Source organism: Andrena cerasifolii, chromosome 13 (assembly GCF_050908995.1).
Source record: "Andrena cerasifolii isolate SP2316 chromosome 13, iyAndCera1_principal, whole genome shotgun sequence".
Lineage (NCBI taxonomy): Eukaryota > Metazoa > Arthropoda > Insecta > Hymenoptera > Andrenidae > Andrena > Andrena cerasifolii.
Genome location: NC_135130.1, coordinates 9,606,118 through 9,632,535, shown reverse-complemented (window position 1 = coordinate 9,632,535; position 26,418 = coordinate 9,606,118). Strand labels below are relative to the sequence as shown.

Here is a 26,418-nt window from a genome sequence, read left to right as displayed (position 1 = left end):
ATAACAAGACTAGCACGACACCATGGCACCTAACGCCGAAAGAAGATGTTCCTGAACAGTATGCTTTATTGTTAGAACCTTCAGGTACTGTGTAATATTTCGTTAAGTCTTCAAGTTCTCGGTGGATTACTTATTCTCTCTCTATATGTTCGATCTTCACCCTCGCTATATGCCCAATTTTCAACCTCACTATATGCACCAGAGTCATCTCTACCATCGTCTCTGCCGATGGTGAGCATATATGTCATGTCACACTCGGCTATATGCACGTCAGCTGACCTGAGCATCGAGCCTATAGAGAGGGAATACTTTGCTAGGTTTTCAAGTACTCATAGGTTATGTTCGTGTTGAACTGGAATATATTAGGTTATTATTAAGTCAGGTGAATTGGTGTTAGCTTTGAGATAATCTATGTGAAAAACTATGAACGTCAAAGACTTCGACGAAAACACAGCATCGGAAAAGCTTGTGTTTCTTTCAGTTCTGTACAGTCTTTCTCTCGGCGTATCAAATACGAAGATTTTAGCGCACAGCTTTGCGAAATCGACACGCGTTATACACACCGCAAAAATAAATGGCATACTAGAAATAAATTAGAGTCAGTATATAGGCACCTTGTGTTATACGAGGGTTACCTACTGACACGGTAAATAAATAAGAGAGACGAAAAGAGATAGAGAGAAAGAGCGAGAAAACGAAAAGGTATATGCTCGTGTGTGTTAGACTTTAATCGTACACGTGGCGGATGGAGCATACGAAACTACCTATAGGAAAATAATCAATGCAGTATGATGCAATAAGCGAGAGTCCATACACAGTTTTGTGTTTCAAGATAAAATGTACATTTAAAGGAGAACGATTATTGTATATTTAAAAGGGTTTTCTGCCCTACATTTTATGAATAGTACCTGAGGTTACCGCTGTCTTTTAATTTTTGTAAGAACGGCACACGTATAGTTGCGATTTAATGTAACAAATATACATTAATATTAATAAGTTTTTTAATATTCTGAAAGCATTATGTAAGCACATTAAAGCTCATTCGTAATTTTCATATGGAACAAGCACCGCGATAGTTGAATTTACATCAAGTAGTAGATGATATATTTACAATTATGTTACGTTTATCTTTAAATATTTACAACGGAAAATAGTCATCACGAATACTTATGCCTGGTCATGCATATAAGAAGCAATGATAACGGAACATTTATAATCAATAACACTAAAGCATATTTGGAAAAGAACAAGGAAAAGTGATAAATGTTAACGTAATGTTAATCCGCCACGTGTATTCTGTTTTTGTTAATGGACGCCTGCCGCACAGCAACTGTTCTTAACCTCGAATTAAAATAATGAACGCAACTGATTAGACACATGACAGATCCACGGCTAAGTTAAGGCGATATTTACTTTTCATTTACTGACCTTGAGCTCTTGATTTCGCGCGAAAAGAGAGCACGACGTGAAGAATCATTGGCCAGATTATTTCATACATTTATATACATAATAAATATATATGTAAACGTGAAGGAAGAATGCGCAGTTAGCGCAGGCTAGATAGCGCTGACGTATAAAACTGTCATGGCCGTCCAAATAGCTAAAAAGTATCCCGAGTCCAAGTCACTGCCCCAGCAAATAAAAGGATCAGAGGACCCTGTACAAAACTTCAATCTCTGTTCTATATAGATCAAGCTATAGCCGTTCGTCTGGACCATCGATTCTTCTCTACCCTTTGTCTCTCTTCTCCCACGAACCCCCCTATTCCTATCCGTATCCTGCGGGCCTTGCACGGATAAAGGACCGACGATTCGGTTTCTTCGGTCCTTCGACGTGACCGTGGCCTGACGTCCTCCTTACCTTGCACTCGCATGTGGTGCACTTGTCATGGGGGTCCTGCCAGGAGCTGCCGCTGTCGTGAATGATCCCAGAGTAGCTACAAGGCCTTGGTCGGGTCAGGACCGACAGAGATGTGCCGTTTCCGGGCAGTTCCCTCGCGCAAGGATCATCTTCACAGCGAGGACAACAGTCCCCGTCCTCTGTGACAGGGTTAGAGCAGGTCACTGGTGGACATTCCATCTGCCAACAGTCTATTTCGCCGTACTGCAACAGGTATTCGTTTCATCAATAGCTGCAAGGGACAGTGGACATATGATGGATAATCTTATTACCAGGCACTCGCAAGTCTGGCATTGGTATATCCATCGTTCACCACTCCTGAAGACTAGGTGATGTAGTTCCTGGTGCCTGCAAGAAGCTGCAGGGTCACACTGAGGGCAGCACTTGTCCCTGTGGCTGCCTGGAGCGCTGCAATCGCAAATGGGATCCCTGCACGTGATCACGCCGTCCTTACATGTGCATCTTCTGCAGGGGTTTCCGGCTGGAGCTAGGGTCTCGCCGTTCGCGACTTCTCGACTTTCGAACCAGCAACCTACTCAGGACATACGTAGTCGACATAGAGTCCTAGTTGCGTTGTTGGTAAGACATAGGCTAGGAATAGGTGGCGTTGTAGGAATACAAGTAGAGTCATTGACCAAGTTCTTTAACTGATGATAGCTTCGAAAGTCAGACACTTGGCATACCAAATCTTTGGATACTGTTTTATCTAGCACTTACTGAGTCGGCACTCCTCCACAGTGTGATTGTCCTCCTGGGGTGGACAGACACACTCATATCCACCTTCAGTGTTAACACACTTGGCGCTTGGGTGACACGTGTGCCTCCTCTCGATCGTTTGATCATTGCACTCGTCGATGTCGAGACACTGCGTACCCTGAGTGCTATCGTGAAGAGCGCTTCTGTACCCGGGTTTGCAGCGGCAATAGTACCAACCGGGCATATTGAAGCAAGTGGAGGACTGGTGGCATCTGTGAAGATCGCTCGCACATTCGTCCAGGTCCAGTTCGCAACTATTGCCGATGTAACCGCGTCGACAAGAACATCTTCCTGGCGCCACGCACTCACCACCGTTCTGACAGGTCTGATTGCAATTAGCTAAACCAGAAGGAAACAAGATGTCATTAGTGCTGACAATCAGAGAATGGGTAGAAAATGTTTTTTTAATACCGCAACAGACATCAAAGGCAATATTGGATACTGTACGTTTGCAAGTGTAGCCGTCGCCGGTGTAGCCATCCTTGCAGATGCAGTAGTAGCTGCCCGCAGTGTTGACACAAGTGGCATGCTCGTCGCAGGCATGGTGGCCAGTCGTACATTCGTCCAGTTCAGCGCAGTTGAACTTGTCAACCCTGTGGTAACCCGGAAGACACTCACACGTGTAGGAGCCGATAACGTTGACGCATTTCGTGTTGGCGTTGCAGTGGTGACCGTCGGAGCCACCTTGCTGCTTGCACTCGTCTACGTCTGAAGTATTGACATGTTTCTTAGATAAACATCGTACAGGAATGTGGTGCCTTCCCGACATCTGGCGATTTTTAGACCACTACGAAGTAAATCATCAAATTACGAAGTTGCGGATGTGCCCCCTGTAAGGCAGTAAACTAAAACTGACCATGGAAGAGTCATCAATTGTCAAGAAATTCTGAGAATCGCTGCCTCACAGTGGGAATATCCGTATCCCCGTAACCGCAATTTCGTAACCACGATCATCCCAGCCGAACATCTGGCTCTTGAACGTGGCCATCGAAGAACCGCGTGTGTACGCACGTGTCACGTTCCCCGCATGTCAACATGATCGTTTAAATATTTCACGTTGGCGGGTCGATCGGAAATTGCACGTGGTCAGCGAGGAATTCCCCATCGACCCGCGGTCGAAGCGCGTACACTTCCATCGGCATTACGGGATGGTTAATACGCGCGTGCGGTAAGTTAAGTTAGAGGAAAGCATTAGATACCGTGACAGTTATGACCGTCCCCTTGGAAACCGATATCGCAGTGGCAGGCGTAGGTTGTCTGGAGGTTCAGGCAAGACGCGTTAGCGTGACACTTGTGGCCCTTCGCGCAGTAGTCCACCCCTGGGTTAAATTGGGTTAGCCAGGCACAGATGAAGAAGAGAGATGGTTAGAAAATTCGATTAGTGTGTTTAGTTGAGTTTTAGCGGTAGGCTGCCGCCGCCAGGGAATTGGATTGGCACTGTCCAGGACTGAATTTTTCGTTAATTCGACATGCTGGCCATTCGCGAAGCTTTAATGGCGTTACGGTCGTATTGAATGGAAATGGGGGATGTGAAAGCTCGACTAGGGGTCTCCTGACGCGACATGCATCGCTTTTTCATTTGGTACTTAATCTCTTTATGGGAGATGAGTAGATCTCTAGTAAAGGGCATAACATTGGTCTCTTGTTAAAAAGTTATACAAGCAATGATAGTGAGTGATTATGCATTCGTTATTCGTTACGCAATGAAAGCCAGAATTATTTTACGGCAAGAGATTGACGTACACACGACTACACCTTTGTGTTTGCTGTAACAAATTGAACTACTGTCGACATCTGACGACTATACGTGTGAGCTTACCTGGACAGAACTTGCAGCATTCTTCGGCTACGCTAATTTGTTCGCTAGGCGGGCAAGGCAGTGGTGGACATCTTGTTTCCGTGTCGAATCTCTGACAAGTGAAGCTACCATCGAAACAGTCGCACTCTACGCACTGTTTCGGTGAGACTTTCTCACCGTGATCGTAAATCACACCATGCAAGTAACATTGCTCTGGGAACAGACGCACCACGACGCAAATTAACCAGCTATCACAGAGAACAGAAACGAATTTTGGGCTGTTGGACTGCTCAATGGGCATCACATGCCCCTTAACCCTTATTCTAACTCGACGATAGGCGTCTGCGGCCCCATACGAATGGAAAGCTTACTTAGACAGATCGGACAGCATTGCCCCTGAGGAATGACAGGATTCTTGCAAGTGACAGGGGCGCAGGGTGTTGGCCTGCACTCGATTTCGCCGTGGACGCAAGAACACTGCTGACAACCCTTCTCCCAAGTCGCACCGTCTTCGTGGACGGTGCCATTAGCCCTGCATGACTTTTGGCACTCGCACTCCTCCACTTTGCTTATTCTGCCCTCTGCAGCGGCTAGCTAAAAGGAAGGACGTCAATCAGAAAAGGTTGGTTATCTACCGCTAGGGGCTAGAACGTTGAAGACGCTGAGAGAGGTCCAGCTCATGACGAGGACTCTGTTGATGCTGCAAGGATTCACTCACCCTACGCGTTAACTCGTTGAGATTATGCATCAGCTGCTCCACCGTGTTTTGTAGTATAGAAAATTGACCACAAGTGGGACAGGACGAGTCGAGCTGAGGACACTGGGAAAGGTAGCCATGGGGGCCTGGTATCAGCTTCACATCCTGCAAAGCACCCTGTGGCGCGAGAATTGTGCCAACTTATCTCAATTCGGTGAAGCTCGTATTTAGGATTAGAAGTAGTGCTATCCTGATTTATAAAAGTGGTGTGCAATACTAGACTGAGGGATAACACGATAGGAAGTGGAGTACGCCTTATCCTTTATTGGAACCGAAGCTAACTTTATCCAGGGATTAGGTTGAAGTTACCTGTAGTGCTACCAGAATGTTAGAAAACCATTCGGAAAGGACACAGCGTACACCAGGAGACTCGAAACAGTATCAACTAGAGGAATCAGAATCAGCACAAGCTTGAAATGACTGACTCGTACCTTGAAAAGAAAGTGCCTGACGTTTCTCTGTCCTACCCAAAGCTGAAGCTGCGGCAGAGTGAAATTGGTGTCAGGTGGTCCTGGCCTAAGCAGCCGCCTGTACAGGGGATGACAGTCGACCAGCAGCTCGACCTGCGAGCCGCTTACGCTCAGGGCGACCCTATGCCAGGCGCCATCGGCCAGTCGAAAAGGAAACGCCTCCACATGGACAGTACCATCCCGGCGTGATACGTAGTGAAGTCGAAGCTCGTCCTTACGACCGCTGCTCTGCAGCTCCAAATATCTGCAAATTACATGGAAAATTCATTTGCCCTTCAAATTTCAAAATCACTCCATTGCGCAAGCATACGAGAACGCGTGAATAACATCTGAAGGGATCGATTAAACCCCATTTCATGCTCTTAATTGAAATGTGGTGCATGGAATAAATGGATTACGTGATTGAATCCGAAGGTAGCGGTTTGCGTGTATGCATCGCGATTTCCGTATTCCGCTCATCATCGACAAATCTCCTAACATGAAGCAAAACACGATCGCTTCGATGCCATTAATAAACGATATCTACATCTCGAGCTTGTGACTCACTAGACAGACATCAGCGTGAAAATACGTGTCGGATGTTTTCCATTGACCTGGTAAAGTTCATAGATAGACCAAGGGATAAACCATAGATTTGGAATACGCTATGTCTCTTGCAAACCCCTACGATGAATCGCCAATTCGAGGTAACAGTGAATTAACATTAAATTCCGCTTAAGCTGGCCGTGATTTCTGCTCGACGTAGCGTGTTAATTACCCGTCTAATACGCGGACACGTAGGCGCATGCATCCAATTTGTGTCAGCCAGGTCAAAACGACTAGACTGCACTCCTCACGTGCCAACAGAGGGTGCGACTACTTTGGGGTTAAGTGCTCTTGTACGTCCCGGCTCAACAATTGACACAGTAACTTCCTTAAGACTGGCCTTTCTACCTTTTTCCGTTCTTGGATACTGTTAAAGCATCGTTGTTTCCAATTTACTGCCGAATCACAGCTATTCATCGAAAACGGCAATAAACCTCCACCTTTCTCCACATTATTGTCAATTTTTCAATTATACTAGATTCTACATGAATGAATTACATAAATGTCGGGGCACACGAATTGAGAAAAAGAGTTCGTGCAAATGTATGTTCGTAAGTGTTCCACAATTACATCGACATAAAGTTACAGCAAGCAAGATGTCGCCACGTATTAGTTCTAATCGTGGTGGCGACAGGTAATTTTTCCAACAATGGTGGTGCCACCTCCTAGTTCGAATAACTGTGACGCTACTAATCAGGCCCAACAGCGGTAGTGCCACCTATCAGTGCCAGCAAATATCGCGACCCCTATCAGACCCACGTACACACTGTACCTCTGAAACTAGATGTTTCCCAACCAACAATTATGTAAATTTTTTGTTTGCTTTTATTGATCCTTTGAATCCTTGGTGTTTGGTCAGAACCAAAAGTTTGCCTTTATTCTCAACTACTACTGTTACAATACTCACCTATTGTTCCCATGTGAAAAGGCGACGATCGTCCCGGAATTGGCCTCCTCCTGTCTAAGAGCGGCGGCTATAGTGAATTCCGGAACCCGCCGGAGTAGCGTGGCCGCTCGTTCGAAGCTCACCTCGTTCAGTCGGAGCTCCCTCTCCTCGCCTAAAGTAGTAAAACTCAATGATTCTTGCGTCCAGCTCGATCCTCACGCTCACAATTAAGAATACTTATCGCGATATCCTAATTTTTAGCACTGATTTCCAAACATTCATAAAACCTAGGATAATCATCAGCATCGATAATAATCGCGTGGGTGGCCCAACAAAGTTCAGCGGAATCTGTACTACGTAATCAGTGCTACGTAGGCAATTCAGAGAAGTTCGGGAATGTTGTTCGAATAGATAGCTAAAGAGTTTGCTGATCCTCGATGTAGGTCAGCCGAAATTTTTCGTTGCTCGCATCGATTTGCCCGATTCACAAGCACCCAGTTACGTAATCGCGTTGACGTGGAAATTCGATTGGCCGCGCTTCGCTCGTGGAAATTCGTCCGAATCCTGTCGTCGACAAGCCAAAACGCATCGTTTCTCTAAATTTAGTTTAGTACCTTTAGTACCTTCGATTTATTTCTTCGTGCACAAGCAGCCCCACCTTCCCAGGCCTTCTCTGGTCATAATCAGCCGCGGAATAAATGGTTAATCGACACTTCGTAACGCGACACCCTCGGCGGCCAAGGAAACACACTCTATTAGCTCGCATAAAACGCGGGCGATAAAGTTACGTTTAACGCATCGTAAGGCGCGCTGCAACTCCCCCTATGCAAAACGGATCCTTTGTCCTTCGATTAACCACGCCAGTCCCCCCCGGCGGAATTAATTTTTGACTTTCCCTGCCCGCTCCTCCTCGGAGGCGATCGCGCGTCGAACCGTGTAATCCGTCTCGTGCAAACGACCGGGGTCGAATGCAAGCGCATACACACCCCAGCAGAGGTGCGTGGCCGCGTATAAAGTGCATGGTGCACATGTCCCGTCCATGGGCAGGCTTCCCCGCGCATCCAGAGCGCCACGAGCCTCTCTCGCTTCCAGTTTCAGACACGCCGCGAGAGCTTAATAATGTAACCGGACACCGGGGGTTGCAATAAACCGACCTGCCTCCTTTTCATACGCTCGAGGACTATCGAATGGGCCCGTTCGACGTTTCTGCGACAGCCACGAGTGGAGTCCGATCGATTAGCCACGTCCACGGTTCGTTGTGGGTAATAGCTGCAGCGGACCCCTTCGAGGAGGCTAGAGTGGCTAATCGTTCCACGAGAATTGGCACACGTACCACTGGCTTCTGGTGGACGATGTTGGCTTAACGACCACGGAATAGGTGGCAGAATGACCTGGAGGCTTGATACTTATGGGTGTGTCTGGGTGTTTCATTTGGAACGGGGTTTAAATATCAAGAAGAATAGAATGGGAGTGGTGGCTATGCAGTCTGTTGAGTTAGGGTGGGTGGGTTGCATTTGGGTGGAGCTTTTCATGATTTACAGTGCTAAGGATTATTGAGGAACTCTCATTATTGGTTTTGTCAGGTCAGGTTTAGGTTTAGCTCAATATTAATGTGTTATCTATAGTGACTAGTGAAAAAGTGTTAGGAAACTTTAGCATCTGTGAAGAATGGTTGATGAGAGGAACACTCAGATTCCTATCCAACTTTAATTTCGCATCTGCGATGATAGTCAAAGAGAAAGTTATTTGTTTCGGAAATAAATAGCGTTGGAGATTAAATCGGCCGACCCTACAAAGGAGCACCCGAGGGTCCCCCAATTCCAGAACCAGTGGGGGCACGTTCCTTGCTGAAACTACAAAAGGGGGGTCGCGAGATCTTGTTTTCCATGTTCAGAGAAAACTTCGACACGTGTCGGTATATATCGTTCCGCGTCCTTTGTCCGGCGATTACAATAGCCACCCTCCAGAACCCCTTCCAATTCGAGCAGAATAAACTGAATTTCGGGGACATCGTTCTCTTCCTGGATCAACGATCTGAAGAAACATTTACCGGGAGTGTACACGTGACCAGAAAAATAAGAGCCATATAGGAAAGCTGTTAACTGCCGGCATGGAGTGCAACTTGGAATTATTATCCTGTCATCGACTACAACGAGGTCCAACCGAAACAAAGAAATATTATTATCATTCTGAGCGTCAACCCTCAACTACTTTGGCTACCATAGTGCAAACTCGCAGAAGAAAACAACCCGAGAACCAACCCAATTGAAACTTGAAAAGAAGCCATTGCCGTTTGGCAGGACTTGCGAAAACGATTTGCTGGATACGATAACAGCGATTTCAGCCCATAAAGACTCCCTCTAAGACAAAGAGGGGGCGGGAGGCACAAAGTGGTCGAATAGAAAGAGAAACAAAGAAGTACGTTCTCTTCGTTTCGACGCTGGAAACCACAGAGAACGTTCGGTTACTTCCGCGAAACCGTCGATGGAGGGTGTGCAAGAAGGCAAGGGTGGCCTGATAATTGAAATTTCTTTCGGGGAAACCCCTCCTCACGGGCTCACCCTTGGCCCGACCGACCCCCCAGCCGCCACTTTTATTCGCTTTTCGCGGACGTTGCACCGACGGTCACGCTTTCAGCCCCACTGCACGTTTCTCTAATACTGATCGGCTACACAGACGGGGTGGGGATCGAGAGGGTGCAACGTTTACGCAGCCGAGGGTGGAGGACACCGCAATTGGATACTCGCGATATTACACGGCGAAGCGAATTGGAGAGGTTGCGTAAATATCGACGTGAACGGTGGGTTTTTAAACGACGATTTCAATGTTCCATCCCTCCGAGGGATCTACGCCGAAGAGTCACGTGACGCGCACGTGAGGTAACATGGTGGACCACCCGCCATCTTTTATTCAGGATCCAACGTACGTTATGAGGCACATAACGGATTCTATCGGGGTATATAGTGCGCATTATAAAGCACTTTCCTTTATCGATATCATTCAATTTCCTTCCCCCAGAGGGCCATCAATTTTTGGCAATGTACCGTGGCACATGCTACCCATAATAACGAAACCGAACGTTTCGATGGGTGGGGGAGACAGGAGTAAATCATTTTCTAGAATTTACACGTCGTTGGTGTTGCGTGCAGGTTGTACGCTGCGATGCAGTAAATTTCACTACGAGCGCGGTACCAAAGCCACTTCGACTGGGGTTCTCTTAACCCGAATATAGCCCCGATTTGCATATCGGAGGGTCGTTTCTAGCGCGAGCAATCCTTCGCGACTATTCGGGCTCGACAATCATCGCCAGCCGTAAAGTCGATTATTGCTTTTCGTAAATCACAATGTGCTTCCCCCTTTTTTTTGCCCATAAAAGGATAGGATTACACGCGAACACGTGCTGTGACGGTTAGAAGAAAGTTTGCCGGATGGATGATGTCAGAGCTATTGCAATTTGACGTGGCGGAACTGTGGCGCCATCTACGTTGCATAGTGCAAGGGCCCTCCCTCGAAGGGGCTAATACTGCCGACGTAATACGGAAAGATACGGAACTGACAAATTGGAGAAACAGTAGCGCCTTATCGGATGGAACCTGATGCTTACGTAACAAGCGATTAATCGATATTGCGAAAGGTCAGTTTCATAGGCCGTGGCGGCGCATCTTCACCATTTAGGAGACCTCCTGGGGGAATTCCCTCGTCGTACTATACAAAAAGATTGTCATCCTCGTGTTTCATGCAGCTTTACTCCCCCCTGACGTATCCATTGCCATTTTGCAATCAGAGGCATCGTCCGCGAAATAAAGGTAGCCAAAGCGCCACTCACCCTGAAGATAATAGGCTGGTTTTAACCTAACCAGCCCCGGCACCTGTGTGACACCCTGCCGCGTGGTGTTGTGGAGCTGTAACGCTGCCAAGAGGTCTATACCTCCTCCAGGATCGCTCCCCGTCCTGGATCTCGCGCCCAGAACACCAGTGGTCTCTTCTGTGACGCCAACAGTGGCCACCGCCGTCTCTTCCTCTTTCTTGTTTGTCGTTCCAGACACTGAAAAACATACCAACACCATCGCTCGTTAAATTTTTTCAAGCCTGCACAAACACCAATTACAGCACAGAATGAATATACAAATGTATCGCTGCCAAGTGCCTGACAGCGTGCAAGTGGGGTGTTCGAGTGTTTGGATTGTGGACAGTCGGGGGGACCTTTCACTGCTCAACGTAATTGTATCGCATCTAGTCAACACTGCGGTGTACAGCAATTAGGATCTCCGAAAATTGGACACGTCATCCTGGGAGCACCCTGTACTTTACCTGTTAGAGAATTCTCACGGCGGAACTGAAAAACTTAACGATCCTGTTACATCAAACGTCGACTCCGCTAAGTTCTCGCGTCCCCCAAGTAGCCAGATCGAGTAACAGAGCCGCCACTCAACGAGTAATAAAGTTCAATGGCGTATTTCCACTCTCCCCTCCCACACCCCTGAAACACGGTAAGAGGAGATCAAGGAGCATCCATCATCGACGCTATCGTCAAGAGAATGGCAGAGGGAGTCTCCGATCGAAGAAACGTGATGAGGAAAGAAGAAGGCACGGGCAAGGTAGTCCTCTCGAAACGCGGCGGTATCGATCGACTCTTCATAGTCGACGGTCGTTATCGGCCTTTCCGCGCTTTTCCTCGTTTCCCTGAAGCCTTCAACCCCTTCCTGGGGCCCCCGCTCCCACCCCGTAAACACCACTCCGCTTTATCGGATCCCCGCTGTATATGAAAAATCCATTTCGCCTCAGTCGCGCCGAGATCACAGTAACGATGATTGAACTTGTTCCCCCCGTGGCCCGCACCCACCTCCCCTCCGTGCACGTCGTGGAAAAAAGCTTTTCCCCTTTACCTTTTTCCACGTCAACCTGCCAGTATCCTTTTGTCTGATCGCTGGCAATGGGCTATCGCGACAAACGACAGCAGTTGACCGTGCTAATAAAAATGTCCCCTCTGTGCCTGAGTGATGGAAATGATTCGTGAAACGGAGGTTTCTGTCTGGCCTATGGTTTATATCGGGTTTGTTGCTGTTCGTGGATAGTTTTGAGGGATGGAACTGCTCAGGGAGGCTGAGGATGGCTGCAGTTGAGGAATGCATCGGTAAATCCAGTTAGCAGCAGTGTTTAGCGGCAATTGCCTATGGGAACGCCAGAACTTGTGGGATAAGGAGTCATGTTTTGCGGATTACATCTTTAAAGTAAGAAGATGCCCTATGAATACGAAGATACCTTGTGTGTATAGCAATGCTGCAACAAATTTTACGCTAGAAAAGAAAGAGGAGAATGCGATGACGCCATAAGGACGCCATTGAAGAATTCCTAACCTAAAAGTCTTGAACTATGACGGGACTTAACTGTTAATTAAGCTTCGGTGGCTTCTAAGTCACACCAGTGCCGAGCCGCGCGTGAAATAAGTCCAGCAAAACGTAAACAACGCCGCTGCTCTGAAACAGTCTGCGAAAGCTCTTTTTAATTGCGTAACGAGCCGGCGCAAGAAGGATCCGCAAAATGTCCCTTTCACTTCGAACGAACAATCGAGGATTCTGAGCCACAGAGGACTTTGTAAACATTAATCGGGGCAAATCGTCCGGCAAATTAATGGCATTGCACGCTCGCGTTCATAGCTAAAAGCGGTTCGTTGTGCCAAACGCGTACCTGCTGCATCTTTCGCTCATTGGCGTAGGCATTTCACTAGCTTCCACCAGAATCGTGCAATTATATTGCCTTTATAGTCGCCTGCGAAAGGTATCTCTTTGAAGACTCCATGGAAGTTGTCTTTGAAAGCAATTATTTTCATGATTCTTTTTTTCTTAACATTAAAAGTTTCCTACAGAAAGATACCCCATCATCCTGCACTTAGTTGCTGCTTACGGAAGTATCTGTAACTTGGTGTTTAGGTCGTATTACTACAAGGAGTACCAAAAAAGAGTACGCTACATTGGCAAAAGTGGCACATGTCCCATCGATTCACTGTCCCCGCCCCCGGAGGGTTAACGAACCGAGGGAATTTCCAAAAGGCGGCGCCTATGCTCATCTAAGAACACACGAACGCACATCGAGTCCGTAGACACTTTCTTGCACCGCCCGAAAACGCGAGCGCGCGCGCGCGCCTCTGTGTGTGTGTGTGCAAGCTCGGCGTCGGACGAAACAGGATGGAATGGAACGGTGGCAGACTGCCGGGCGTCGCGACGCCCGCTATCGAACCGTACGTGGTATTATCGTTTAGTTCGAGACTGGTCGAGAGAGGGATAAAGGGTGGAGTAAGGGCGAGCATGCCCTCGGAGCGGATTCCAGGCTAAAAGTAACGCTGATTAATAAGCCCGATGAGCTTTTTGCATATTTGCAATCCGTCTGCGTGTAATGTCTTGGCCGCTGTTTGCAGTCCCATTTTCATGTGTGCTACGCAAGGTACAACCTTAAGTACTTGAAAAGGTCGGGCTTTCAAAGGTAGGGAGTAATGAAAAGGTGCATTGAGTGCGGCATGCACCGCGCCTTACACTTGGAAACGCAACTTAATGTTAGGTGAACCAATTAGTACTAGTGGTGTTACATTCCATATATGTTTACATGCCTGAGTTAGTATAATTGCCTTGCACCATGCTAATAGAGTAGTACTACTTATGAATGGGTGACTTGAAACACTTGAGTTTGGTATCATAAACACAGTATCGCATGTGCGTAGTCCATCTGAACACATACACGTGGTACTACGAACTGAGAACACTCTTAAAACGCCTTTATATTCTGCATTGCTCTTAGAAAATGTCCCCCTTTTAGTATTTCAAGGGTATTTAGCGTTGCATTCATGAGAATGCGCGCTTAGATCGAAATAAAGATATTATAACCTACAAATTGCTCTTATCTTCATCGAATAACCTATATTTCCTTAATATCGAAGTTTTGTTTGCGTAATGGAGAAATTTCCATTACGATAAAGCAAATCATCACTGCAGCGAAAGCTTATGCTGCCTCGAATTGATAAAATCTGCGCTGGAAAGTCGCAAGTGACTACACAGCGTGTTCGTTCGAACTTCTATGCTGATTAAACTCAAACAACTAATTTACTGTGTGTACCGACAACTATCGCGAATTCGATAACGTTAACAAACGCCTTGTGGATTATTATTCGAAAAGGGTGCGTTATGAATGATAAATGTGGGGTTCACCCGCGAGTTTACAACCGGAAGGTCATTATCCTCGCGTGAGGAATGTTTTCATTAAAGGGCTCCGCCATTGTGTCCGCAGATCACGTGACCCGTGTACCCAACACTTACGAGCATATTCCATTTTCGCAAAAAGTGTAGCCCCAAAAGGGCGGAAATTTCAAACTTCTACGCGACGAAGTGAATTGATAACCTCTAGAACGCGATTTTAATTCTGAGATCATACGATATGAGCTGGTTGGGGGGAGAACTTTGTCGAAGCAAGCGAAGTAAATGGAGCGCGCGGAGCTGCGCGTTTTTCATTCACCGCGGCGAAGGCAAAAGGGAAGTCGCGTTGACGAATGCCAGGGACTGCTCGAATCGATAGTACGCGACGGTCAAGCCGCGTGTCCACCTAGGAAACCCGTCCTCGTGGTGCACGACTCCATCGATCGGCGGTGAAACGCGTTCCATGGGTCCGACGGGGGTCGCAACCCCCGGAAACACCGATGAATTTCGTCAGATACGCACGTAAACGCGGCCAGACGTTCCGTTTCGCGACCGAACGCGTCGATGGAAGGTTCACGACTTCCCGGAACGGGCATACCCTGTCCCTTCTGGGACCAGGGGGCTCGACCGTCGTTGTGCATCACGCGACAGACGTTCGTAATTATCGCGATTAGACAGAGTGATTGGATTTTCGTGCGTCGACTACTCAGTTTTGCTTATTGGATCAATGGTCATTAAGAACAACCAATTTCACGGAGCTATTTGTGTAATTCAACAAATTAGACGTGAATTAAAGCAAAAACAACCATTGCCCCTTTTCATAAACTTTTTCAAATATTAAGATCATCTGGTACTCTATATATTTGTTTATTAAACGGATTGGTATTTAAACGAAGTGGAATAAGAGAATCAGAGTTCCACGAGGATTGCTCAAGTTGCGGAAAAGGTGGAATTGGATAAGTACTCTTCGTTAAATAAACACCCAGGCCAGTGTGTACAGGTAAACTTCAAGTGCGTTATAATTTAATGCAGTCGATAGTAATAATTGGAGGTACAGTTGTGCATTATTCGGAGGTCCGACTGGACACGAAACTTCCTGGAACAAGCGGTGAAACCAGTCCAATTGTACCTAGATATTGATTCGCTTATTCAGCACGCGAGTCTGGCGAAACCTATTACTTTCATCAGGCATGGTAATTGTACGAAAATTCACGTGTATATCAGCTAATAAAACAAGCTTCAAAATGGACAAAATTTCGACTATTAACCACCTAAAATCCACCAATCACGTTGAGTCAACTATTGTGCCCACTGCCACTCAATCACTTGGACGATCCGTTTGATACTTGGTCCATCCGTTCGACACTTCGGAATTATACATAGACACCGACAACCCATACTCACTGTCGGCCGTGCTGCTCGGCGCGCGAACGGGTCCCTCCCCTAGGCGCTCGTGGCACGTCGGGCTGCCCATCGGCAGGAGCAGCCAGCAGAACGTAACTGTGATCAGCACCGCGGACGGGATCGACATAACAAAACAGCCACCGTTCCCCGTAGCGAGACACGCCAGAAGCACACGCGGCCGGAGCTATCGACACCGGCTTCTCTCGTTCGACTGACACGCGTCCAGGCGTATTTCGATTCACGACGCGGCCAACAACCACCCACGATCGGATTTCCACGCGGCGGCACGACGTGGCGTGACCGGTCGCGCCAAATTTCGCGCGATCATTGAAATTCCCCCTGGTGGCGGAGCGAGGTGGAGGACACGTGAGAACCCCCGGCCACCGGATATCTGTCGTCGATTCAATTTCTCTCCGTTTCGCACGCGGAATTCCGCCGTGCCGACAAAAACAGCCTCCTCGCGCGTACCTCTGCGACCGTTCGACCATCGTCGCACGAGGGTCAAGGCCGTCGCAGCCCGGCCCTCTTGGTCGATACCTGACGATTTACCGCTGTCTATCGGCGACACATGGGCAGCAGATTTAATATCGAACGGGGTTATCGTCATTTCCTCAGCGTCCGCCATCTGCGCCAGCCACCTCGACAGTGGAGCTCTTTGCGTTGGTATCACTGGCGCTCCTTGGGATCTCCCTAGGCCACTTGTGTCGTCTTTAAAACGTCTCCACCGACCGTAGTGGCTCAAAGGTAGCAGGGAATCAGAAACTGTCGCATTGCGCCCATTAATAGTAACAGAATAGTACAGAGAAAAGGCGGGACGCGTTGGAAATCTTCATTTTGGGGTGAGACACGTCCGAAAGACTGCGCGCGTCTCTCCCCCTCCCCGCTCCCACCCTCCTCGTCTTGTCTCGGTGAAACGGCGTCGTTCAAGTGGACGCGCGAACGCCTCAAAAATAGTCGTCGGCTCGTAAAGTCTTTTGTTGCCTGTGAAACGCATTCTGTTCTCCGTCTCCTCCGTCTCTTCGTTTCTTTTCTGTCTGTCGGCGGGCATCCTCCACCGTTTCGCCGTCGTCGTCGCCTGGCATTGGCGCCTCGTTACCTCGCGAATCACCGTCGACTTTGACCTCTTGACTATCCCTGAGCAGTCTTTGGTAACGCGAAAAGTCACGGTTCTTTCCTCTCTCCCCTTCTCTAGCAGTCTGTTAAGTTTGGTCCGGAGTTGAGTTCCTCAAATCGGCGATTTGGGGCTTGATGAGACGATAAGAGGAATAACAAAGATTAATCGTAATCACCAGAGCAGGGCAATAGGATCCAAAGGATCCATTACTGACGGAATTCAGGGGCATCTAGTTCCAAATACCATGGAACTCAGGGGTATTTCGAATCTACAAGCCGATCGAGCGTACACCTCCATTAAGAATAGCCAAGGTGGATTTAAATATACGGTGAGGACTTGGTGTCCGTTCAGGCAGCACCTGACTGAAGTGTACATGGCCGACCACGGAGGAAAATGGCCTAATCTCTTCGCCGGTGTGCACAAGCCCCAACTATCGCCAAATATTGACGCGTCAGGTTAACGCCGTATTCTCCGGCCGTGAAATGACTGCGGAAAAGCCTTCCTGTTCCTCTAGCGCTATCGGTCGGAAATCTTGGATCAAGATTCTTATCTCTGGTACGGAATAGCTTTCGTTTATCTCGTTTCTCGAACAGTGATAACGCCTCCCCCTACCTCATGTTCCTTTCATTGCCTCGGTTTGCGTTCGGTGCCATCGAGATTAGAAAATGAGAGACAAAAGCGACAAGGGGAAGATGACGGTAAGGAGTCGATTAGTTAAGAAGATGGTTGAAATACGAGTGAACTGTACGTGTTTCAATGTGTTAGTGAAGTGTCTCTACGAATCCTCGAAGGAACGTCGTGAATGGTCATGGGTGCTGCATCGATCGCGGCGGGGTAAAAATACACTTCTGATTTACGTAATGGGGCACCATAAATTTTTCCTTAGAGACCGTTCTCGTTCCCTGTAACGTAATCGTGGCACGCGACGCCGAAGTGGATTGCGTGATAAAAATTCGACTGTGACACACGATGCTGGGCGAGCAGGCGGCCTTGTCAGGGAAGTAGTTCATCCTTGCTTTCTGTTCCTGCGACTAGACGAGCGTATACGCCGACGTTTCGCCGATATCGTTAAAAACGTCACCGCGCGAAGAGGACGATTGTTTTTTTTTTTTTGTATCTTCTATCCGGCTCACCAATTCGCCAAAGTGTGCAGGAGCATGAACGAATCGGGCTAATGCGCTCAGACCATTTGCGGAGTTCGAGGGAACGTCCGAACGATGATCGAGTCATCGTGCTGCTGGTTACAGTCCGTCAAGAACAGACGATTTTAAACGATCCATGCACCGGTGATCCATAATTCGTGTCAGGTGCACGCACCGTTGTAATTGGCTCGCGTTGGCCATACTAGTTGCAGAATATCCACTGTCAACGGCACGGCAACGGTATCGTAAATTGTCGAGCGTGTCACTGGCAACGAGCAAACGCTCCGTTTTGTATCCGTAATCGCTTGGTTCCCTCGTTTTTCATTTCCACCGGCTGGAAAATAATCAACCTGTGAGCTTGGCAGTGTCTAGAGACCATCCCCAGTTTTCCTATCGCCCACACTTTGACTGAAGACTCTCCCTACATTTCCTACTGCCCCTAATTTCAGTGGAGACTATCTCCGCCTTAAATGGAGACTATTCCTACCTTATTCACTGGCCCATTATCCCCTATGGATCGCGTTTAACATGATTCATACCGGAAGGAGATGGCCTTCATCATCCTTTCCATTTTATTCGTACTATAACCGGACGTTTACAACTGTACCTAGGGATAGGAGATAAAGTATAAAGAGGCATTGGGATGAATATTGGGCGAACCTGAGGTCACTTTATTGAGTGCTGAAAATAGTGCTTGTTCTGTTCGCGTTCGTACGTATGAATATTTTATGGGCAACGAAATGAAAGCCTATAACAAGATTTCGACACCCCGGTGTCATTAAATGCCCTATAAAATATCCACAAAGTACTTCAGGAATAGAGCCTACCTCGAGCTCCCCATATAATTTATTTACATCCATAAAACCTTTATGCCTATATCTTTATGCGATGTTCCTCTGTCCGATATCCCCGATTGCGTGCGAAGCATAAAATAATTCCGCTTCAATCATCTCTAACGTCAAGAGGAATTCAATATCAGTGACAAGATCTAATACCCTTCCATCGTAAACGAGTAAATACCGATTACTACTCATCGAATGGAAAGCATCGAGCGCCAGCTTCGTAACGAGGCAGTAACAAGCTCGCATATCCAAAGTAACGAAGGTTATCGAATTTATTAATAGTTCCACGCAGAGATTAACCGAAACACCGTTGCTGGAATGCGAAAATAGCACGATCGTTTCGTAAACGTTAAAATAGGTCCGTCGATCAGCGAACAGGTATTTTCGCGCTTCCAATAACGAGTCCCAACACACACACCCACCACGAGTGCAGCTCAAGTACGCCGGGTAGTAAATAATTTCCGCATGCAAGATCCAACGATTTTCCTTCAAAGTCTTTGTTCCCGGCAGAAGATTACCAGACGACCAAATTGGTGCTATTAGAGGCAGCGTTTATATCGCCACGGATTTGACGATATTTCACGAACAATTACGCAAAGTTTTTACGCGAAAGCGCGCACTCTATCGCCGGAAGTTACGGCGTTACCGTTCCAACCGGAAACCACCTCGTTCCTCAGCGTTTATGTGAGCGATTGCACGTGGCGCCGAGGCGTCGAGACGCTTCGCGACCGATCCATGTCCCATAATCTTTTCCATCATCCGCGGAATCGTGTGCAATCACTTTTCGGCTGATACGTACACACTGACGCCCGAAAATATCGAGACCACTGTACAGGGCATTCCACGACAAGTGTGCAAGGTTCGACAACTAATTCGGGATCGCTGTAATCCCAGCAAAAATTGAAGTGCTTCTGATCAGTACTATAGATATTGAGAAGAGTGATTCATTTTATTCTGGAAATGAGAAGCGCGCAGATTCCAACGCAGAATTACAAGTCGAAGCGCGGACCAGGGGGGAAATAGTCTATTAAGATGGGATTAATTCTCTTTGTCCGATAAACTCAGACAGCAGCCGTGGAAACGACAGAGGCACGTCTGAGAAAGGAGAGGGGAAACAGGCAGAGGCCTGGATGAAATTACCCGTCGACGATAGACACGTCGAGGGGAAACTTGGAAATTACGGGTGAAAAGAAGAAAGGGAAAAGGGAGATGGGGGTGGAAGAGGATAAGGGAAGGGCGGTTGTCGCGATTTCACGGTGAAATACCTCCGCGTCACGTTGGTCGGCGATCAAAGGAAAAAACGTTGCGCTTTCTGCCTTTGAGAGGCGTAGATTTTCATTCGAATGCGACTCCCGGTAATAGCCAGACCTTCTACCTATTATCGTGCGCAGATGACGAAGCATTGGCGGTAGCGTAAATGGAATAATGTTAGTGGAGACAGGGATTGCGATGATTCCTATCGTTTCGCGGCCCCACGCGAGTCCGTTTGAGTCACAGAAGAGGCTAATGTACTTGAAGTTTTGTAACAAGCTGGTGGCCTCGCCAATAAGTAACTTGATTCATTTTCCACCGATAGAAATTTGTTACGAGCGGCGTGAATTAATCGCCCGCGGCACCGGGCCGATGTTCAACGTCCAAACATCGCGACACGATGCACCGTGTAATTAATAACTTCCGCGGCGAATGTAAAACACGTCGCTAACCTTAGATTTATTGCGGCATTTATCTCGAGGTGTTCCGTATCGCCTCTTACTCAGACGTTTATAAGCGACATTTATGCAACTTACGCCGCGTTGCAACTTCGTGGGGCCATTTTGGGCTCATCCATCACACCTCCGCGCGCGCCGCAGCACTTCGGTGCTAGAAATGTTCGGCTGATCCGAACCCGGTGTGTGAAACTTGAGAGCAACTTAACGAGATTATTCTACGACTCCAATTGGAGGAAAAAGTTTCAGTCATTGGGGGTGTGAAGGGTGCAGGTAGTCTCTGGTTTCTGAGATAAAAGTTATAAGGGCTATTACATATTGCAGTAAGAAATTTGCATGCCTATCTATCCGTTGAATAATTTTTATCGAGGGAATCGGAGCTTCATTCATCGATGGATTTTTATCCGCCAATTTTTCAACACGTTTGGAATATTAATCCCGAAGTATACCCACGTAACACGTATCGATAGGAGCACGATGGAAGTCCGACAGTTGCGTCGATTTTATCCACGGCCTTGCACGAAACGGGAGAACACGAGAGGCTTTCTCATGTTAATGCACACTTTTAGATAAAATTCTACCAGTGGCTCGCATGGAACAGCCTGATTAATGGAGAGATCTAAAAATATCCTGGATAGAATGAAACGTTCACGCGAAACGGGGAGGCATGTTGCTAAATTACCCGCGTCCCTCCTTGGAAATCGATGGTAGTATCTTTCCGAAATCTATAAATTAACGGTAACGCTCGGGAAGGGGACGTTTTAAAAGTTTATCGGAGGTTTATCTGGATTCCCAGACGCGCGAGGTACGCCAGACAATGACAAATTACTTCTCACCGCGGACTGGGTACACTATTGCAATACTTTGGCGAAAGTGTACTTGTATATCAAAAGCCTCCTGTGCTTTAAAGTAGTTCGCTCAAGTGCGGCCATTTGGAGCTCGTTCTGGTACGTAAAAGTAAAGCACTTCCGGGGAAGGAGTCAATCCGGAAGTGTGCTAAAAGCCCGCTTGGAAATTGAAGCGTCGGATTCTTTTAAAGTCGTTTCACGTTCGAGGGCTGTGCCCGCGAAGCTTGCATAAAATAAATTTCAAATCTCGCTGAGTCGAATTGACAAAACATTCGACACCATAGCTAAGCACGATGGTGGTTCCGGAAAATTGAGAATATTCACGTGAGTTCAAATGGAGCATGACCTGGTAGTGTCGATTGAATAGCAAGGAGACCACAGAAATTGCGAGAAAAGGCAGAAAATGCGAGCGCTTGGGCCATCGCCCTTCCTCTTTTAGCCAGACAGCATTATTCAGGGGAAAGGGAGCGGAGACGACCGACAAAAAAGGATGAAACGAGAGTGTAGCGAAGAGTAGGCGAAATACAGCACAAGAGGGGGATGATTGGGGGACGTTCGGAGGCCTGCACTTTCGTAAATTCGTACGAATCACTTCCGTTGTTCGCCGCCAGCTAGCTCGCCACCCTCTTTCCTATTTACCGTGCGGGAAAGCGACAGGGGTGGCCGCCTCCCTCAGGTTCGATTGATCCTGCGGGAGGAACAAAGAGATGCCACGGCCTGCCCTAAACGACGGCCGATGGTTAAAGGTTTCAGAAGAAACGTGAAAATCCCAAGGGAGGACGTAGCCGGCGAGCAGCGAGAAAAAGGGAAGAGACAATTTTCGCGCGATTCATTCCATCCCTCGACAAATCCACCACGATTCAAGCGCCCTTCGCCGAAGCGCGCTCGGCGTCCCCCTCTACACCTTCCACGGGGTGGTTTTACCCCAGAGAAGAGGCTTTTTATCCCTCGGAGCGACCGTGAAATCCCGAAGCGCCCCCTCGTGCGTCCTGACCACTCGATAATGAGCAATTCGCTCTCCATTTCCCAGCCTTTTGTGCGTCCCTTTGTTGACGCGTGCCAGCCTTCCCTCCCCCCCCCCCAAATCTCTCAGAGCCCATGGGGGACTCCTTCGGGACACCGTATGTTCGTTAGGTGGGTTTTCCGTAAAGGGAGACGAATTTCGGGTGGATTAGCAGGAATTCTGGGGCCCTGGACGCTTTGTGCGTCCCTCAAAGTAGAGATTTCTGATCATAGTAGTAGTACAGCCCTATAGTCAGAAAGTAATCGAGTAGAAACGTATACACGCGTGCATCACTGTGGGTGTCCTGAATCACGACTTTACTTTCACGCCACACTCAAAGTTTGTATGAAAATGTAATGAATGTGGACGAGGACACATTGTTTCGGGCGTGGAAAGCGTTGTGGTGGGCGTGGTAAGCGTTGCGGTGGGCGTGGCATGTGTTGTGATGGGCGTGGCAAGTGTTGTGATGGGCGTGGCCGTTTTTGTGACGAGGATAGCCCATTCATGGGCCCACAGACTACACCTATTGCGTTCCGACTATAGCAGTTCAGTCAGCCCAGTTTATACCAACAATTGAGCGATAAAATATCTCAATACAACTTCCGTACCTCTGATTTTATATTCGAAAGTGTTCCTGAATTACTGAGTAAAGGAATTACTTTAAACGTCTATTCTGGAGTCTGAGTTTACGAATGGAACTTCGCATTATATTTTCACTTTTACTAAAGACGTTTTTGTGCACGTATCTTTGAAAGGGTGGCATTAATTATGAAGAAGGCAGATTCGTGGATTATTTAAGGGGTGAGTCGCGGTGGCGTCGTCCTCGAAACACTTGTCGATCGTCCTCGATCGACTCTGTCGTATGTATGCAACATCGATGATGATTGACAGTTAATCGGAAGAACGTGGATGAACATACGCCTGGAATTGAATAAACGATGATAATACAGTTACGTATAGTGAATACGTCGGTTGCAAATATACCGATTGGATTGCTTGGAGGTTTTACTACTTTTATAGTATTCCTTGTATTAGACGCTTAATATGCCCAAATGGCAGCGGCACGTTCAAAAAAAGGAGAACACTTTTCCCTGAATACTTCGAGTGCCAATCCTCCGCGCTAAGGTTGAAGTAATTGGTTACAAAATTCGTGTTAAAGAGGAATTCGAATTACTGTCAGCAATTTCTTCCTACAAAGTACATGTTCCACACATAAACGCAACCAGGAAGTGACAAATGACTGCAAAATGCCAACTCCGTTCTCCTCTGTCTACTGTATTCCCTCCCCCTTTATTTCAATCCTCCGTCATTCCTATCACGCACGCCCATTGACACATCATCACCGGGACAAAACCCCAATTAACACGCGTGGATAACCCGTTTTATGACACCTTCGACACCTGTTCTCGCGTATAGTACCGCATCACGTGGAGGAGCATTCGTAGCAGGAAAGAATCGAAGGGGCCCAGGGAGGCACGTGCCAAGAAAAAAGGTACTTCGATAGTGGCGATGCACGAGGCTGAATTCCCAACCTGGCGGATCGAACCTAATCGTCCCCAGTGATACGAACGGCAACAATCTCGCAGCTTCCATGACCCACAAAACGATCGAGTGCACAGATCACAGTCGTTAGCAACGATTGTGTACCCGTGTGCGTGTGATCCGACGTGTATAGAAGGGAAGAGTGCGCCATGTTTTCTGGCCACCCCGCATTGCGCCAGTGAACTCGGCAAAATCCCGGACACCCACCCCATCTTCCTCTCGTTCCGTGTCCTATCCATCGAAACTGTCCCTGTTACCTCTGTTCCTTCGTCTGCTGCCGTCACTTTTCCTCCTTCACCTTCCAGCAGTGGCTACTCCGCGCGCTAGTCCCCGTTTCTCAGCTTAAGCCCCGCCCCCCATGGGACTCCTATTCGGTCCATTTCCGATAATGCACTTCTTCTCAGCACAACGGATCGTTATCGAGTTATAGGGCAGCCTCGCGGAGAATTCGCGGGATTCTAGCCGAAAACAGCCGTGGAAATCAATTTTGATGCAGGAGGGTGTGCACCACGATTGCCGCGGCTCCGGCGTTGCGGCCAGACTGAATTGAGTTTTCGAGGAACGGGTCACAGTTGCCCCAATGGAGCCTGGAATCCTCGATAAATTCTGGGGTATCTTCGCTGCTGTACAATCGATAACGGGGGACAATGGGTGGCGAAGAATTCGGTCCCTTCGATCTTTTGTTCGTTTCTTCGACTTCACTTTCGGTTCCTCTTCGACGATGTTTGCTCTCCGGTCTTCGTTAGAAACTTTGGAAAGATTTTTTGTTTTTCAATTTCAGTGCTAGGAAGTTTGCGACCCTTTGCTGGTCAATTTTGTTCTATCTAGAAATAATATCGGGGCATGTTAGTAGCCTCCTTAATTGGCCCCTTAACGAGGCAGAGATCGCAGTTCCTGTTATGTTCAGCAGGAGGGGGAAGTTCGCGTTGTCATATGGGGAATGTACGGGGTGCCAGGTGTTCCGACGCAATCTACTTATGTAACACCTGCTCCGCGGGAGGTACGCTCTTGGAATTCCCATAAATAACACGTTACTCGAAATATGTATTGAATTAATTATTAAACATGTTTATCTCCATCGTCTAAGAGTATTTGCCTCTGGAGCAAAAGGTACAAACACGCAAACTACACTGGCGGGGACCAACAATAAGCCAAATGGATTTAAGCGAAACAGAGACAGGGAGCCAAAAATAATTTTCCCTGGGAATTTATTCGATGCCGGTCTCTCCAGCAAATGGGGCGCTGGGAGGAGAGGAGAGACGCCGAGCGAACAACAAGGCGAACGACAGTCACCGGAGACGACGACAAAAGTCAAGAAAACGTGGCAAGCCTACGAATGTCGAAGAGAAAATTGAAGTAGGTCATAGCTTCCAGGTTCTCTTTACTTCTCAGGCTTGAATAATCTCACCTCCCTCTCTCCGTTTCCCCTGTAATCCCTCAGGAGCACAAGAGAGAAACGGGGCTTAAATTCATTATTTCCCGTTTCCTCCGTCCCCGTAATTGCATTCGTTTTTGTTCAACCGTAATTTAACGCGGCCACCCCACCCCTTAACGCCAGATTTTACCGCGCGCCCCACCTAAGCTTTTCTCTTGAGGACATTTCGGTAATTTAACAATTTCTAAGTGAAACGAAGATGGGGAGAGCCGTGTACCGACGGAACCTTTTCATTCGGTGGCTTAAACTCGCAAAATTAGAGAATATTAAGTAATTTATTATGTAAAATGCGCTGGAAGTATACCAGGCGGCGGCCATATTGAATTTTAAACAAAGCTACTCTATTGGTTAAAGTATCTCGAACTGTGAAAGTATCTCTTCCACTTTGAGTCTATGAAGAAATCTCGATTGCAATCAACAAAGGTAGAAGACGAGCAGAGAATCTGTAGAATTTTTCATAATTTGTCCCGTCAGCGACAGAGGGGATTAATGCAACTTTAATGGAACTGCAAGCTGTTCGGACGAGTAATCCCGCGCAAGTGGATCAATCCCGCCAGCGATTACGCGACATTCATTTTTTCAATCTACCATCCTTTCGCAGAAATTTTCCCAGTGGTCGAGATCCCGTCCACAATGCCCACCAATCATTCCATCTGATGGAGCAACCTTGGTAACCTTGACAGTAAGAAGGCTCAATGGAAAATTGTCGCTGACGAGGCGCAGGATGAGCCACGGAGTGTCTTATTTGTCCAGCGATATTGTCGATTCATCCTGTTTTTTGCGAGTTATCCCCCCTTCTACCGATTTTCGTGAAAATCCTGCGCAGCCATTACCGCCGCGATAGGGATCGTCCTTGATGAGACACAGCGAGGCCGTCCGTGCTCTGTGAAGCGAGATCGTCGATCCCCCAGGGTGCTGGCTGTTAGCATCAATCACATCCACTTCTCCAGCAAGGATTCCCAGCTCTAAAGAAGACGGAATGAATTCCCACAGATCCTGGCTGCGGAGGGAAACTGGACGAATGTCAAGGCTAGTTCCATCACAGTT

General features: G+C 47.7%; 1 protein-coding gene across 5 annotated transcripts in view; it reads right to left on the bottom strand.

Annotated features, from left to right (window-relative positions):
- The window catches only part of LOC143376072 (protein kinase C-binding protein NELL1), a 55,737-nt gene that overhangs the window by 11,442 nt on the left and 17,877 nt on the right, over nucleotides 1-26,418 (bottom strand). For 3 of the 5 annotated variants that reach the window (XM_076825909.1, XM_076825910.1, XM_076825911.1), the window contains exons 2-12: nucleotides 10,978-11,196; nucleotides 7,173-7,323; nucleotides 5,642-5,924; nucleotides 5,172-5,327; nucleotides 4,825-5,047; nucleotides 4,475-4,666; nucleotides 3,855-3,974; nucleotides 3,103-3,363; nucleotides 2,617-2,994; nucleotides 2,172-2,431; nucleotides 1,861-2,103 (exon numbers count right to left, since the gene is read on the bottom strand). In XM_076825909.1, the coding sequence (XP_076682024.1) occupies nucleotides 1,861-2,103; nucleotides 2,172-2,431; nucleotides 2,617-2,994; nucleotides 3,103-3,363; nucleotides 3,855-3,974; nucleotides 4,475-4,666; nucleotides 4,825-5,047; nucleotides 5,172-5,327; nucleotides 5,642-5,924; nucleotides 7,173-7,323; nucleotides 10,978-11,196 (2,486 nt within the window). Of the gene's footprint in view, nucleotides 1-1,860; nucleotides 2,104-2,171; nucleotides 2,432-2,616; nucleotides 2,995-3,102; nucleotides 3,364-3,854; nucleotides 3,975-4,474; nucleotides 4,667-4,824; nucleotides 5,048-5,171; nucleotides 5,328-5,641; nucleotides 5,925-7,172; nucleotides 7,324-10,977; nucleotides 11,197-15,739; nucleotides 15,957-26,418 lie in introns of those variants that run through there. The other 2 variants (XM_076825914.1, XM_076825912.1) reach the window with 2 other exon arrangements.